Below are 15429 nucleotides of genomic sequence, written 5' to 3' on the forward strand. Positions count from 1 at the left end.
ATTCAAGTCCACTCGTTTTTATGTGCTCTGCTGCTAAGTCTAGTACCCCATTACCTCCAAAAGTGCTGTACCCTGCACACTTTACCCCAGTATCACCTCTTCCTTCCTGTCTACTCTAACTGCAACACACATAGTAAAACAGCAGAAAAACTTTGATACATCAAAGTTAATTTCTATAATTATTACTTTAGAAACTGGAATAAAACCAGAATTTTCATGTATAGAGACATTTGACATCTCAAAGTTCCAAAAGCAAGACTGCTGTGTATTCAGACCCAAGTAACTGTTTGGATTGAATCCTTTAAGCACAAAGCAAGCATCTTTTATTTTGTTCCTTTGCAAAAGAAGGTTTTCTGTAGGCTTCTGATGATCTAAAGCGGAAATATACATTACCAGGTTATTATTAATCATCACTACTAAATTAATCCTCATTTGATTCATTTATATAGCTTTAGAAAACCAAACACAATCCTGTTCTCTCACGTTGACTCGGGTAAGTTGGTTATCGCCAGATAACACTTTCCCTGCCTCTGGAACTCTACCAAAGATTGATCTGTAAAAGGAAAGTCGTGTGTGAAAAACTGAACACTTTTGAGGGAATAGCAGATTATAGTGCTAAAGGATATGTAGTGGATGCTCTTTATATGGATTCTTAAAAGAAGAATTTGAGTTTATGTAGTGCCTTGCAGGATACCGCAAAGGGCTTTAAATTTTTTGAAGTGTGGCCTCTGTTGAATTGAGGAAATGTGACGGCCGATTTATCCACAGAAAGGTCCCACAAATAGCAATATGATAAGGACCGGATAAAAGGTTAGTCATATCGGTTGAACGATAAATAGTAGCCAGGACACTGAGAGCATTTCCTGCTCCTCTTCTAATAATTCGATGGGACCTTTTACATTCACCTGACAAGGCAGCTGAGGCCTTGTTTTAATGTCTCATCCTAAAGATGCCACATTTGACAGCCCAACATACTGCACTCAGATATCAGCCTGGATTAGGTGCTTTATAGTCAAATTAAATATACCTGACACCAGTGGAAGACCATGAAAGTTGGTGGATTGTAAAAGCTCAACTGGTTCACTGATGTCCTTCACGGAGGAGAACCCGCTGCTTCTTCCTGCTCTGGCCTCCACGTGACTCCAGTCCCACACTAAGTGGTTGACTTTTAATGCCCTCGAGACAAATAGTGATTGGGCCATTCATAACTGGCTCGCCCACATCCAAAAACAAATAATAAAAAGGCTACAGAGGAAAGTTACCAAGTTGGTACCAGGGATGAGGAGGCCACCAAAAGTGGAGCAAACATTAGAACAAAGAGGATTAACAGGAGATAATGGTGTTCAAAATTGAGGAGTTTTGACGATGTAATTGGGGGAAACCATTGTCAGTGCTGATTAGGAGTTTTAAAATGAAGAACAAAGGTAGCGGTTAGGAGATTTCTTTAATGCAGAGGGTTATTGGGACATGGGATGCACTACCAGAGACAATGGCGAAAGTAGTATTCATAATAGCCCTAAAAGGAGGAGTTGAGAAATATTTTAAAAAGCTGAAACTAACTGGAATGGGATTAAAGGGCAAAAGGTTAGACTTCAAAGCCCATCTCATGATTTGGATCATTTCAAGGCTGAGTGAGTGCTCCATTTTTGGAAGAAACGTTAAACCAAAACCTGTTCAAGTAAACATGAAAGTCCCTATGGTACTATTTTCCGAATATTAATCCGTGGGGACAATACCATCAAAACGGGTTTCATTTATCTCAATGCAGTTAGTGCAATCTTGCAGTGTGCAAATTGGCTATTGGGTATGCTCATTAAATAAGTGACCCCACTGCAAAAGTACTTCATTAGCTGTGAGGCATTTTGGGACATCCTAAGGACATGAGCGTGCTACATAAATGTCAGGTTGGGAGTGGGAGTGGAAGTTCTTGGCCTATGATTCCATTCTTGAGGAAGTGAATTGCTGGTTGACACTGGGTCAAGAAATTAGTAATTGTCATGGGACGTCGTAACATGACAGAGTCTGAGACTTGCAGCATCGCTGCTGTGGAGGTGTGTTGAAGGTTTTGCTGTCTTATTGCTGATAATGTTGTCTCTGTTTGTTCCTGGTCTGTGTATCATCTCTGCTTTTAATGTGTTATCATCTCTTCTAGCAAAAGCCCAATGATTACGGCATTCCCATGGAGGTAGAGATGACATATGTGCAGGATACATTTCTAACCTCTGATGTCCTACATGAAATGGTACTACTTTTTTTTTTGATTGTTGGACTTAGATTTGTTTCACAAAATAAAAATGTGCCTTTGAACATTGAGAAATATTCTTCTGTATTTCTGCCTGAAGACTGCGAGTTGCAGTGTGACCCACTGGAATTGGATTCCTGGTAGTCTATTTATTACAAGCTGAATACAGTTGGAGCTCAGATGACAGTGCGGCTTAAAACACTCAAGTAGTTTTGTAATTTTGTTTCTTTCTCCTGCCCACCCCCCATCCCAAAGTCACTTTCTAGAGTGAAGGTCAGCATCAGGGGCCTATCTCCCAATGACTGCCCTGAACTAAAGCACTTCATCATGAAGCCCATCCTTCAGGAGCCTTCTGTAAAATAATTTCTCCAGCTGTGTTTTGGTCTGCTTCCCATCCTGTGCTCCATGTCTTCCTCTGCTACAAGTGCCATCTGAACAACAGTAATAGTAACAAGTGATAGGTGTCAGGAGGCAGGCAGGAGTCACCATTGGGTACCTCACGATTGGAATAGTCTAATCTTTTGACTCCTGACCTAAGCTAGCACTCGAATGAGACTATTCAAACATTGAGGAGTGAAGAAGAAAAACCTAAAGCAGAGGAATACCATTAACAAATACATAGCATAAAGTTTTAACAAATACCCCTGCCTGAGGGGGAAAAAATCTAATGATAGGGTTACAGGGAGAAGGCGGAAGAAAAACCCTAACTGTTTCTTAAGCTTTCAGAAACATTTCAATAATGCCCTCACGTCCCACCCAGTGGCCAGAACCCGCAAGTGCGTGCAAACTCAAAGCTATTAAAACTTTTTGCAACCTCACACACAGGCTGTCACATAAATGGGACAATGCTAAAAACAGCACGTGTGGATCACCTTGCATTGAAACACCTCTTCAAGACTGTTCAAAGGAAGGAGGGAGGGAAGGTGGGGGAAAAAAACAGGACAGACAAGACCATTTTAATAACCTGTAGATTTTGTTGAAATTCCCTTTGCAGATGCTTCTGTTGGAATATTACAAAGCAGCTCCAGACATTGTGAAGTTCAACAACAAATGGAATGAAGAGACAACATATTTAGATAAAGTTAAGGTAAGTTGACTTTTCTCCTTTGAGTATTCCTAATGTAATTGAGGATCCCAAATGGTGTATTTAGCTGTGTTTTGGTGGTCTCACCTCAAGCCAACAAAAAATCGGGAAATGTGGAATGAAGAACAGGCTGATGAGGGGTTTTGCATTAATGGAGATCATCAGTAAGCATTCTAACGCACAGGCTGTGTACTACTGCAAAGGTTTCCTGGAGAAACGTTTCCTATTACAAACACAATGATTGCCCGTTGTTGAGCTTTGGCTTGTTTATAACTCCAATCTGTTTGTACACAACAGCAATAACAATTTGCATTTAAACAGCACTCTCAATGTCCCCAAGGCGCTTCATGGAGGCATTTGGAAATTCAACCAGTTTCTGCGATTTGCTGGCATGGTTATATCTTAATTTAATCACTTTTTTATTTCTTTGCATTAAAGGGATCCCTGGCCAATAAAACACCAAAGGACCAAACCTTTGTAAAAGTTCTGGAACACATTTATTACCAGCTGGGTGTGTGCAGTTAGTTAACCTCAGCTGGATTCTTAGCCTCGTTGAAAAGAAACAAAGCTGGGAAAAAAAGGGAAGGAACCGAGGAAAATGAATGTGGAAATTATCCAGAAGAGATCAGGGTCGAATCGGAATGTGATTGTTTAGTGTTTTCTGTTTTGAATAGTTTTTGTGGTAGAAGCGGAAACTGAATGTTGACACCAGTTTCAGTTGGTATACTGTTGGTGTCTTAGGTTCACGATAGAAAGCCAGCGGGAATGCAAAATGTTAAATATTGAGACCTTCAGAGACACTACATTCAAGCAATGAACTGAAGAATGTTTTTGGGGAGTGATTTAGTTTTCCCTTCTCTATCTCCCTGTGGTCTAGTACTTTCACAAGCTTGCAGGATGAGCTGGAATCCTGTTGATGAGTTAAACATGAAAAGCCTGATCCCTGGTTTGAAAGCATGCTATGGGACTGTGGAAACAGGGCCACGATAACAAAATCACGACGCTGAAAGGAGATATCTACACAGTATTGATTACAGAGGGTGGAATGTGACAGGATTGCTGCAAAGCCTGCAGGTGATTCTGACTTGAAGACTCGTGCATTTTTAAATAGTTTAGTACAAAATTAAGACACCAACGCCGGTTTAACCTGACATTCATCGGTCTGACAGTGTGAGAATAGCTGGCGGAGAGTCTCATCACCTTCTTTGCAGATGGGCACAACTGAGTTGGGGCTCTCCCACAGGTGGAGAAACTACAGGAAGTACCAGCAATCCATGTTACTGGGAACTCCAACATATGTGATCCCATCACCCTGCCTCAGAGAATGAAAGCTTTCTAACTCCATGCAGTCTTGTTGCATTGATTTGCACTTTCCCCAATCCAATTGGAATCTGCCTAAAGTGCATTCATTATGGCACCTAGGGAAGAGGTGTATTTAGAACCTGTCTCCCCATTTCCCTTTGACCCTCAGCAGACTAGTTGCTTCTTGGGCTTCACACCCATGAGTTACCCAGCTGCACACTGCTGTGTGGGAATTTAACATTGTTCCCGCTCCTCTTGTTGTCCAGTGATGGGGTATAAAGGGTATATCATTTAAGTGGGGACTATCCCATCATTTATCAAGCAGGAGAAAGGGCCCTGTTTAAAAATATAGAACCAATATGGTTTCCCCTTTCCTATGAGCAGCTGACAAGAGTCATATTTAACAGCCTCCAGGAGATCACAGTACAGGGAATTTGAAGTGCAGACCTATGAATAGTCAGCATTAAAGTACTGCAGTGTAGTCTTTAAACGAGACTCTCCTTAGGCCTATAGCAGAGTTAGTAAAAGAAGATTCAAATCCATAGAGTTGGGATCCATTGTCTTGTCTTATTCTCAAACCTCATTGGACAAGAACTTAAATACAGTAGTTCCAGACTCAAATAAGGTGACTGGGTTCTAGTGTGCTAGAAACAAGTAACTGTAGGTCATTCAGGTCTTTCCTGTTGTGGGTCATTAGATGGTGCTTATTAAAAATAATACTTGGGAGGTGCTATGTAAAATGTAAATACCTCACACTATGGCATCCTATAGGGGGATAAAAAAATTAAGTTTTAGAAATATTCAGCAAATCCTCCTATTGATGAACAAAACACCATTTTTAATTGCTAGTTTGTTATTAACAAGCCCCTGTCATCAGTTGGTTGGATTAGAAAATCTCTGTGTGTTGCAGAGATGAATAAAGCAGAGGATTCCAGGCTCTCAGGGTGTACTGCTGATCTTGCCCAAGGTGGCAGTGAATTGGCCCCAGGGCTAGAAAGTGGAAAGTTCAGCCAGATGTCAGACTGCAGTATGTCAAGGTGTGTTATTTGGTTAAATTGCATGTGACATTCACTGTTACTTGGACAGGACACTGGAGGGCACCTGGCACAGGTGTTAGTGCCTTCTGAGGGGTTGGGGTAAAAGGAAGGAAGGTCTGGCACCGATCAGTGTTAAGCCAGCACTGATTGCATCTGAAATGGCAGCGACCTCCGATGTTACTGTGATCTTTTCAAGATAACTTTCTCGACCATTTCAAATTGTCCTCCTGTGCTGCTGAAACTTATCTATTGTGATCCGAGTTCTTCAACACACTCTGGTCCACTTGCTCTCCTCCACCCTTTTAAACTGTGCCATCACAGCTGTTAACTGTAATGAATCTCCACACTCCCAACAGTATTCCTTGTAAAGCTAGAAATAAAACTTTCCCCATCACACATTCAGTGTACCCTCTGAATTGCTCAACTTTGAAGCTGGTATGTAATAAGCAGAGGCTGCTTGTGCTTTGGGATTCTAGCCTCGTAGAAACAAATAGTATCTGGCACCAGGAGCAGCATTTACTTTGGCCACTAGATGACACTGCTGCACCCAGCTGGTTCTGTTCTTCCGTGGCTGCAGCTCCAGCACTGAAGGGGTGAAGGAAAACAAACTTGCCTGTTCTTTAGCAACCGTGATATTACACTTATATTACACTGCTCGGGCCAGAAACCCGGATAGCCTTCAGCAGGCTGCTTTCCAAACAGCAAAGGTTTGCTACCAGCAAGTGAATAGATACCATTGTCATCAAATTTACCTGGCTAAGCAAGGGCTGGTTGAACGTGCCACCTTTCCTACACCAGCATTGCAGATTTTAAACGTTGTTCTGTACAGGCATACCCCTGACATTAGGAGGAGGTCATGAGCAGAACAACTCTGTTGTTTCAATAAGTTTACCAAAGAGGTGTAAGCCATTGCCTGACTTAGCACTGGAAGTAGCTCCTCAGTATGAACATGTTGCAGAGAAAGAGAATCTGGCAGTTTCTTACCTGACTGAAACTACTTTTGCTAATAGAGCCGCTGTTGCAGCTCACTGTGGGTTAGATTTCCCGTCACTAATGGTCTTCTGCAAATGCTTAATGCAGTATTATCAAAATTCCTTTTGCGCTATCTTAACCATCTTAACTATCTTCCCATGTTAACACCCATGGTAGAAAATAGCACAAGTACATGTTTACACAGGAACAACACCCTTGTGAAATCGGTCATAGCCTTCAACCGAAACAGAGATTTACTTGGAACTAGTGATCTTTCTATTCCCTGTTCCACTGTTAGTGCTGTCACTATTGATCATATTGGTAGACATAAAAAAGTGATTGAATACACCCTCGTGAATGGATGAACAATAATGCATCATAAAAGCCAGAATTGTTCTAGTAGGTAAGGCTTTGCATCAGAGTGCATATAAAGAAATTTACCCATTTGTGTGATATCAGTAGTTTAACACTTCCAATTTTCCCCACAAACAGTGAACAAGCCCATAACAATCAGTGTAGCATGGTTAAAAATAACTTCTACAATATCATCTGAGACACTTGAAAGTTGCAGAAGAGTATAAAAGAGGAAAAAAAAGATCATTTTCAAGCTACAGAGAAACTGCTGCACCAACAGAAAATAACTTAATTTGCCTTTTTTTTAAGAAAAGTATTAAAAACCATTAATGATCTCTTATTGATCTAATGTGTAAAGAGCAATTAACCTCTAACTGACCTCAAAAAAAACAGCCATTGCACTTTGTGACCTTAAAAGGGGGAGATGCAGCTTAACAGCAGAATAATGTTTTACATGATATAATACTCCTGTCCTTAGCAGTGCGGTGATTTAGTGTGAAGGACCCAATATGGGATTTGCTAGCCGCTCAAAGACTTTTGCCTACCTTCCCATCCATTATACTTCACTGGAGCCCTAGAGAGAGCTCTGATTTTCATTCTTCAACTATGGTTCATACAATACAGCCACCTTTCTGAGACTGTGGAAACATACAATACACCTGAAAAATGCTTTAACTATTGGAATTCTTGTATGTTTGCATTATATGTTGTGACTACACACGTGCCACATGGTCCATGATTCTGACCATTAGTAATATTTTTAGATGAATTTTTCCTGTAGCACTTTAGAGTCGCCAGTTTGTGTTTGGGAGGCGGGGCGGGGGGGTGGTGGGGGGGGGTAGTTTTATTTCTCAATCATTTCAAATGTCTGCATCGTATAAACCAGGTATTTAGTTTGATTCACTTATCTATTTAGAATTAATAGATTTTAGCTGGTTGGGGACATGGATGCAGCAGTAAAGTTGGCCGTTCTGAGCAAGGGAGAGGAAAATCCAGCCAGAGTTCCCACGCCCTGGCCTGGCCCCTGCTAGAACATTTGTGTGTGGAAGTCAGGCAATTGGGGTTGACTTTGGTACTTTGCATGGGTGACTGGCCTGCCACCGCTCGTTGCCTAGATTTAAAGAGGAATAACAGTGAGGGAGGCCAGGCACTGGAGTGGCTGCAGGAGCATGAAGAGGGAAACATTTCCAGAAAAGAATCAAACTTTTATCTTCATTCCTCATTGTCTCGGGAGTCACGTTAACCCAGTCTCAAGTTAATTGAGACAGATGCACAGCTAAGTACTGCATTGGAACGGTGGCATGCCAGACTAGTGATCAGCTTCACACACTGATCTGTTCCTGTGCTCCGAGTGGTCTGAGCAACCCTCGACCTCACCCGGCCCGAGCTGCCTGACCTGAAAACCGGCGCGGATTCCATCCTGACGTTGCCAATTTTGAGACGCTGCACCCTGTACAAACAAATTTGGGTTTGCTTTTCATATCAAAAATATTCAAATAAGTCCTGTGAAGTTTTGTTTTCCTACTTAATTCTTTGTTTTATTTTCTTCCTGGAGTATATGCTCTGTAGGTTGTGGACTGTTAATTGGGTCACTTAAATTTGCATTTTGCTTGTTCATTCCTGTACTTCTGCTGTGCCTGCCTCTGTAATGGAGAATTCCATCAATGTTTTAACCGTGTGACCTGGAACTGTTAGCTTCATTCTCAAGTGTCACAGCCACCAGCACTTAAACCAGAGTCAGGTACTTCACTGAAGACACTTCCTTCCTTCCATCTTTTCCCAATAGCTTGGTGAATAAACTGGGGAATAGTCAATCCCTAGTCTTCTATGCTAGCTGATCTTAACTGGGGCAGTAGTAGTAGGGACACTACAATTGGCCTACATCTATGGAATAGGGAAGGAGACTAGTAAGAGAAATCAACCAGTGTCGCTATCTAGATACTCATACTGGAAAGTTCTAGAGTGGGTGAGGGCAGGATTACTCTCAGCACTGATGCCTGGCTTAGGTGAAGGGTGGTAACTTGTTATGAGATACTGGAGGGAAACTAATCTTTCTGGACCTGGAGTTCAGTGAGAGTTGGCATTTGTGGCCATGAAGGAGAGTACACTGTGTGACTGAGGTGTATCAGCTCTCTGCTCAATGGTATCATGCTAACCAGCTGAAAATGGAGCTGGTTTACTAGTAGCCTGGGTCAGAACAACAACCTCAAACCACACATTGTATCAGATCACCTGGATTTTGATTAGTAGTCTAACTATAATTTAAGGTGGACTGGGTATTGCTTTAATATTCAGCTGTATAACTAGACTCCCCAAGAGTTTCCGGTTTCTCCTTAACTGGGCCTAAAGGAATGATGCAGATGAGAAATAAAATACCAAAACAGCTAACTACAAACCCTGAGAGATTGTGCAGTGGCTGTTCAAGGGCTAGTAAATTGGCAGTGGATGATACTTGAGATGCCTCTTTTATACATGCACACGATATTTATAACACTCGAGTGACTGTAGCCGAGACTGATGCAATGAATTATTTGCTCTGGCAACTGGATGTAAGGGTTCCCTGTAAAATGTATTTGGGGTAGTTAATGTGGACCATATCAGTGCGTAGAAAAATCCCTAATGAAGCACTAATCTGCCAATCTCACTCAGACTATTGGAGGCTGATATGAAAATATTGAGGTTGCACACTTTGTTTTAAAAGAGTAGTGGCTTTACTCTAAATATCAATTGGTGCTGACACTAAGTTCCTGCAGCTCTAGGCTATCTCACCTTAATGAACACGAAACGGTTATAAAGGTCACTGCCTAGTGCTGGGTGCATCACACCCATTACCGTACTGCACTGTGTCTTAAAGAAGGATTGGGCCTACTTAAACATCATTTTAAGTGGTGGCAGAAACAGGATTATGTGGCTTCTTGTTACTGAATAGACCAAGTGAATTTACTGTAAAAGTGCTGTAAATATTCAAAATTTTATGACTTGCAATTATGTTGAGAAAAACCCAGATGTAGACACTTTTTAAATCTAAAATATAATTTTTATGTTTTAGTTTTCATTAATAAAATGGTTTTGAAAATCTGAACTTGAACTGTATTTGTTTTAAGACACTTCGAGGACTGTATTAAATGCATTGTCCAGTCTGATACGCCTAGAAATAAGGAAACTCTGTGGTACTGAGCCATATACAACCATGACTTGTACAAAACTACGGGGGTAGCAACACTGAATAAGAACTTTTATCTAAGTTTATTATTTTTCCCTCGGAGTTGAAAATTTGGATTCAATCCAGTTTACTCTCTCCCGGTTAGTAATTTTTTCCAGCTGTCTTTCCTGATTCCTGGAACCTAATGGGAGCTTAATGCATGCAGCTAGACATTCCAACCAGCTGTACATGCAAAAAGAGGCCCTGATGTGTTCCAGTTTTCCCCAAGAGAGTTGCTTTTCCGTATGTGGAAGGTTTGAACTTCCACACAATTGATCTTAAAATTGGAGTTTTGTGACTGATGCTGCATCAGTGGTTTCCACATGATGGTCTGGTTGGTAAATGAACTGTCTGGGTGAAACTGACCCAGAAGATCTCAGGATTGCTAGTGTGTACTGAGTTAACTGGGCCACGAGGGCAGCTCCCTGGATTACAGAGCTAAACATCCAACAGACCCCTGTCGAGAAATGCAGGAATGTGGATAAGTAAGGCTGAAATCAATAAGAAAAAATGTTTGGCAGTCTTCCCTGTCATGAGACGATGGTTTGTGCCTTGGTGGCCAACTCTGTGTAAACATCGCATAGCATGACTCAGAAGCTCCACTCTGGCATGGCAGCCTCTGACACATTTGTTGCAGAAGATGACAGTGGGCTGAGAAGGTGCAGGATTTACTGGCCTCCATTTTCTCTGGGCCCTCTTCTCAGCCAGCTAAGCTTTCTGTTTCTGGTCCCCTCTTACAGTGCCTCTCCAGAGAGCCAGCCTCCAGAGGTCATCCCTGTTGCCTGTATCAATGTCTGCCATTTCTTATCCCACTTGCAGATGTCATTGTAGCGGAGGCATTGACGTCGAGCAGGTTGTGACCCAGTAGCCAGTTCACTGCACAGAAGGTTTTTGAGCATATGGCTGTCATGCATCAGACAAATGTAGCCAAACTAACATAGTAATGAGTGTATGCTGATGGAATTAGAACACTCCAGGACCGCTAAGTTGGTGACATTGGCATGATAAGAGATGCCAAGGATACATCTGAGACAGCACTGAGGATGCAGACTTGGTAAGCTTGTAGTATTTTAATTCTCAGTAGGTTGCTGCTGTTCTACACACTTTCGCTCATAACAGCCGCAGCTCCTGCATTGCGCGTGTTGATTTCAGCAACTGACAGGTTGCTGCTAACTGTGGAGCCTAGATATGTGAGGCTATCAACAACCTCCAGTATCACATAATCAACCCTGATTGACGGCACTATGGCAACATCATGGACCATGACATTTGTCTTCCTGATACTTATGGTTAATCAAAGCATCCTGGTAAAATTATTTGCATTGCCGTTGTCAGATTGCAGATCTTGTCTGAGCGCAACTATCCTGAATCCCAGTGTGGTTTCAGAACCAGAAGATTCACAATTGACATGATCTCAGTCCAGCAGCTACAAGGAAATGCCACTAACAAAGGAGACCATTATACAGTGCCTTCAGCGATCTCACCAAGGCATTCGTCCACTTGTAGAGGCTCCTTAAAACAGTATGTTCCAAACCCATGACTGCTATAATCTAGAAAGCCAAGGGAAGCAGACACATGGGAACGCCAGCACCTGGAAGTTCCCCTCCAAGCCACTCACCATCCTAACTTGGAACTATATCGCTGTTCCTTCACTGTCACTAAGAACTATATGGCCATTCCTTCACTGTCACTGGATCGAAATCCTTCCCTAACAGCACTGTGGGTGTATTTACACCACATGGACTGCAGTGGTTCATGAAAGCAGCTCACCACGATCTTCATGGGCAATTAGGGATTGGCAATAAATGCTGGCCTAGCCAACAAGGTCCACATCTCTTGAATGATTGAATAAAAGAAGTCTATTTAAGCAACTGAAGCTGCTCAGTATGATCTGCTCTTTGCATGACAACATGATGGGCAAAGTCATCTATGACAGGGCAACAACAGAACATATTGAGATGCCCAGTGGAATCAAACAAGGTTGCATTCTGGCACCTATGCTCTTTGCTGAAGCCTTATGCCTTCAGTTCATCGACAGTGGGTGTATACTTAGATACCAGAACCAATGGAAAGTTGCTCAGCCTTGCCTGCCTGAGATCCAAGACAAAAGTACGCCAAGTCTTCATCAGAGAGTTACTCTGCGCTGATGATACCACATTAGCATTCACCTTCAGAGGCAAAATGACAGACACTCACACATGTAAAGAGTTTGATTTGACCATCAGTATCAAGAATTATAAAAGATTGTGTACATTTTATGAATTTGATAATCTAGCAATAAAGTCTCAGTGTTCAAGGATGTATATTCCTGCAATTTTATCAGAGTCATTAGCACAGATGCAAACATACACCTGGTTTTCATTGAAGGGAATTTGGGCCTTCTGGTGAGAGGGTATCCACTGTGATGCAGATCATGGTTAAATAGTCACATGAGAAGAGGTAGTGGTTACATAAAATAGGCACTGGGATAGCGTAATTAAGGAATTATCAGCATCCCCGATGAGTTAACAGATTCAGGAGAGTATTGAAAATGTTTAATCCACAACAAAATCATGAATTGTAACACTCCAGTTGCAGTGTTGAATGCATATTCAACATGGATTTCATATCAATTAGAAACAGAGTTCAAGAAGTGGGTGAAAAAAGATGATGCATGGGCACACACAAACGCACACACTGAAGTCACTGAGACTACAATACTTATACTGCTGGCCAGATAAAAATAAATGTTTTCTCCAACCCGGAAAAAACTGACCTAAGACTCGTGGGTTGTTCCTGGCATCTGAAGTCTCTGAAGACTTTGGTTTGAGAGCAATAAGAATATGTGGTCGATTAGATTGCTCCAGGATAGCAACCAGCAAGCTATGCCAGGCTGCCTGCAGCCAATAGTTTGACCTCAAAAGATTTGTTTGGAGTCCCATATATCAAGTGGATTTCCAACTTCTGGTAATAACAAATTGCTAATAGGTGGATGGATTAAAAGTGTGCTGATTTGGGCCTGGCTATAATGCGTTTGATTGATCAGAACTGCAAAAGATGTAGTTGAAACAAAGGTACGCTTTATTTCCCCATTAGATCAGTGGCTTGAATAGAGTTTGTGCAAAGTTCCCAGCAGATTCAGGATTGCAAATGTTTAATGTTAAAAGGTTGTAAAGATTTGCCCTGCAATTACAGACCAGTCACTTTAACTTTGGTGGTGAGGAAACTTCTAGAAACAATTGTTCAGGATAGAATTAATAGTAACATGGAAAAATGTGGATTGATTCAGAAGAATCAGCATGGATTTGTTAAAGGAAAATCATGTCTAACTAATTTGCTGGAGTTTTTTGAAGAGGTAACAGATGGTTGATAAGGGCAAGGCCGTTGATGTGGTGTATATGGATTTCCAAAAGGTGTCCAATACAGTGCCACACAACAGACTTGAGAGGAAAGTTATAGGTCATGGAATAAAAGGGACAGTAACAACGTGGATACAAAATTGGCTGAGGAGTAGGAAACAGAGAGTAATGGTTAATGGGCATTTTTCCGGCTGGAAGAAGGTTTGTAGTGGAGTTCCCCAGGGGTCGGTATTGGGACCCTTTCTTTTCCTGATACATATAAATGATCTAAATCGTGGTGTGCAGGGGACAATTTCAAAGTTTGCAGACGACACAAAACTTGGGAACTGTAAACAGAGGAGAACAGTGTAGAACTTCAAAAGGACATTGACACATTGGTGGAGTGGGCAGATAGGTGGCAGATGGAGCTCAATGCGGAGAAGTGTGAGGTGATACACTTTGGTACAAAGAACATGGAGAGACTGTATAAAATAAAGAATACTATTCTAAAGGGTGTGCAGGAGCAGAGAGACCTGGGTGTATGTGTACATAAGTCTCTTAAAGGTGGCAGGACAGGTAGAGAGAGCTGTTTCTAAAGCATATAATACTCTAGGCTTCATTAATGGGGTCATAGAGTACAAGAGCATGGAGTTTATGATGAACTTGTATAAGGCGCTGGATAGACCTCAACTGGAGTATTGTGTACAGTTCTGGGCATCACACTATAGGAAGAATGGGAACGCATTGGAGAGAGTGCAGAAGAGGTTTATGAAAATGGTTCCAGGGATGAGACACTTCAGTTATGCGGAGAGGAGAAGGCTAAGAGGGGGCTTGACATAAATTTTCAAAATCATGAGGGGTCTGGACAAAGCAGATAGGGAGAAACTGTTCCCGCTCATAATCAGATCGAGAACCAGAGGGCACAGTTTTAAAGTGTTTTGCAAAAGGAGCAAATGCGAGGTGAGAAAAATCTTTTACACACAGCGAGTAGTTAGGGTTTGGAATGCACTGCCTGGAAGTGTGGTGGAGGCAGGTTCAATTGAGGCATTCAAGAGGGTATTGAATGATTATTTAAATAGAAACAATGTGCAGGATTACAGGGAAAGGGCAGGAGATTGGCACCAAGTTAAAATGCTCAGAACCTGTGCAGACACGATGGGCCAAATGGCCTCCTACACCGTAACAATTCTGTGATTTGTAACAATGAGGATTTGTAATGCGCTTCTTGCATCAAGCTAGAAGTGAAACTGTTCAATCCTGCCCCACAGTCTGGAGCAAATCCATTACATTTTTCAGGATAATGGTGACAGTGGTAAAGTTAATAGTAATCCAGAGGCCTGGACTAATGGTCTGGAGACAGCAGCTGGGGGAACTTCAATTCAATTAATTAATTAATAAAATGCTAGTCTCATTAATAATAATCATGATTGGTGTAAAAACCCATCTGGTTCACTAATCTCCTTTAGTGGAGGGATCCTGCCATCCTTACCCAGTCTGGCCTACATTTGACTACAGACCCACAAAAAAAAGTGGTTGATTCTCAACTGCCCTCTGAAATAGCCTAGCAAACTACTCAGGTGTATTAAACCATTGCAGAAAAAAAGCATCGTAGCTGTACCTATACCACCTTCTCGATGGTAGCGGCCGTGGGTTTGGAAGTTGCTGCCTAAGGAGACTTGCTGAGTTCCTGCATTGCATCTTGTAGATGGTACACACTGCTGCTATTGTTTGTCGGTGGTGGAGGGAGTGAATGTTTGTGGATGGGGTGCCAGTCAAGCGATCTGATTTGTCCTGTATGGTGTCAAGCTTCTTGAGTGTTGTTGGAGCTGCATTCAGCCAGGCAAGTGAGGAGTATAACATCACACTCCTGACTTTTCCTTGTAGATGGCGGACAGGCTTTGGGGAATCAGGAGATGAGT

The 15429-nt window shown here is 41.9% G+C and overlaps 1 protein-coding gene across 1 annotated transcript in view; it reads left to right on the plus strand.

Moving 5' to 3' along the window:
- Positions 1 to 3964, plus strand: part of mpnd (MPN domain containing) — a 47651-nt gene extending 43687 nt beyond the window's left edge. Inside the window, exons 11-13 of the mRNA XM_078555688.1 lie at positions 2153 to 2242; positions 3237 to 3329; positions 3765 to 3964. Of these exons, the coding sequence (XP_078411814.1) occupies positions 2153 to 2242; positions 3237 to 3329; positions 3765 to 3851 (270 nt within the window). The 3' untranslated portion in view covers positions 3852 to 3964. The remainder of the gene's footprint in view (positions 1 to 2152; positions 2243 to 3236; positions 3330 to 3764) is intronic.
- Positions 3965 to 15429: the final 11465 nt, after the last annotated feature.

The sequence above is a fragment of the Cetorhinus maximus genome, chromosome 13 (assembly GCF_964194155.1).
Source record: "Cetorhinus maximus chromosome 13, sCetMax3.hap1.1, whole genome shotgun sequence".
Classification (NCBI taxonomy): domain Eukaryota; kingdom Metazoa; phylum Chordata; class Chondrichthyes; order Lamniformes; family Cetorhinidae; genus Cetorhinus; species Cetorhinus maximus.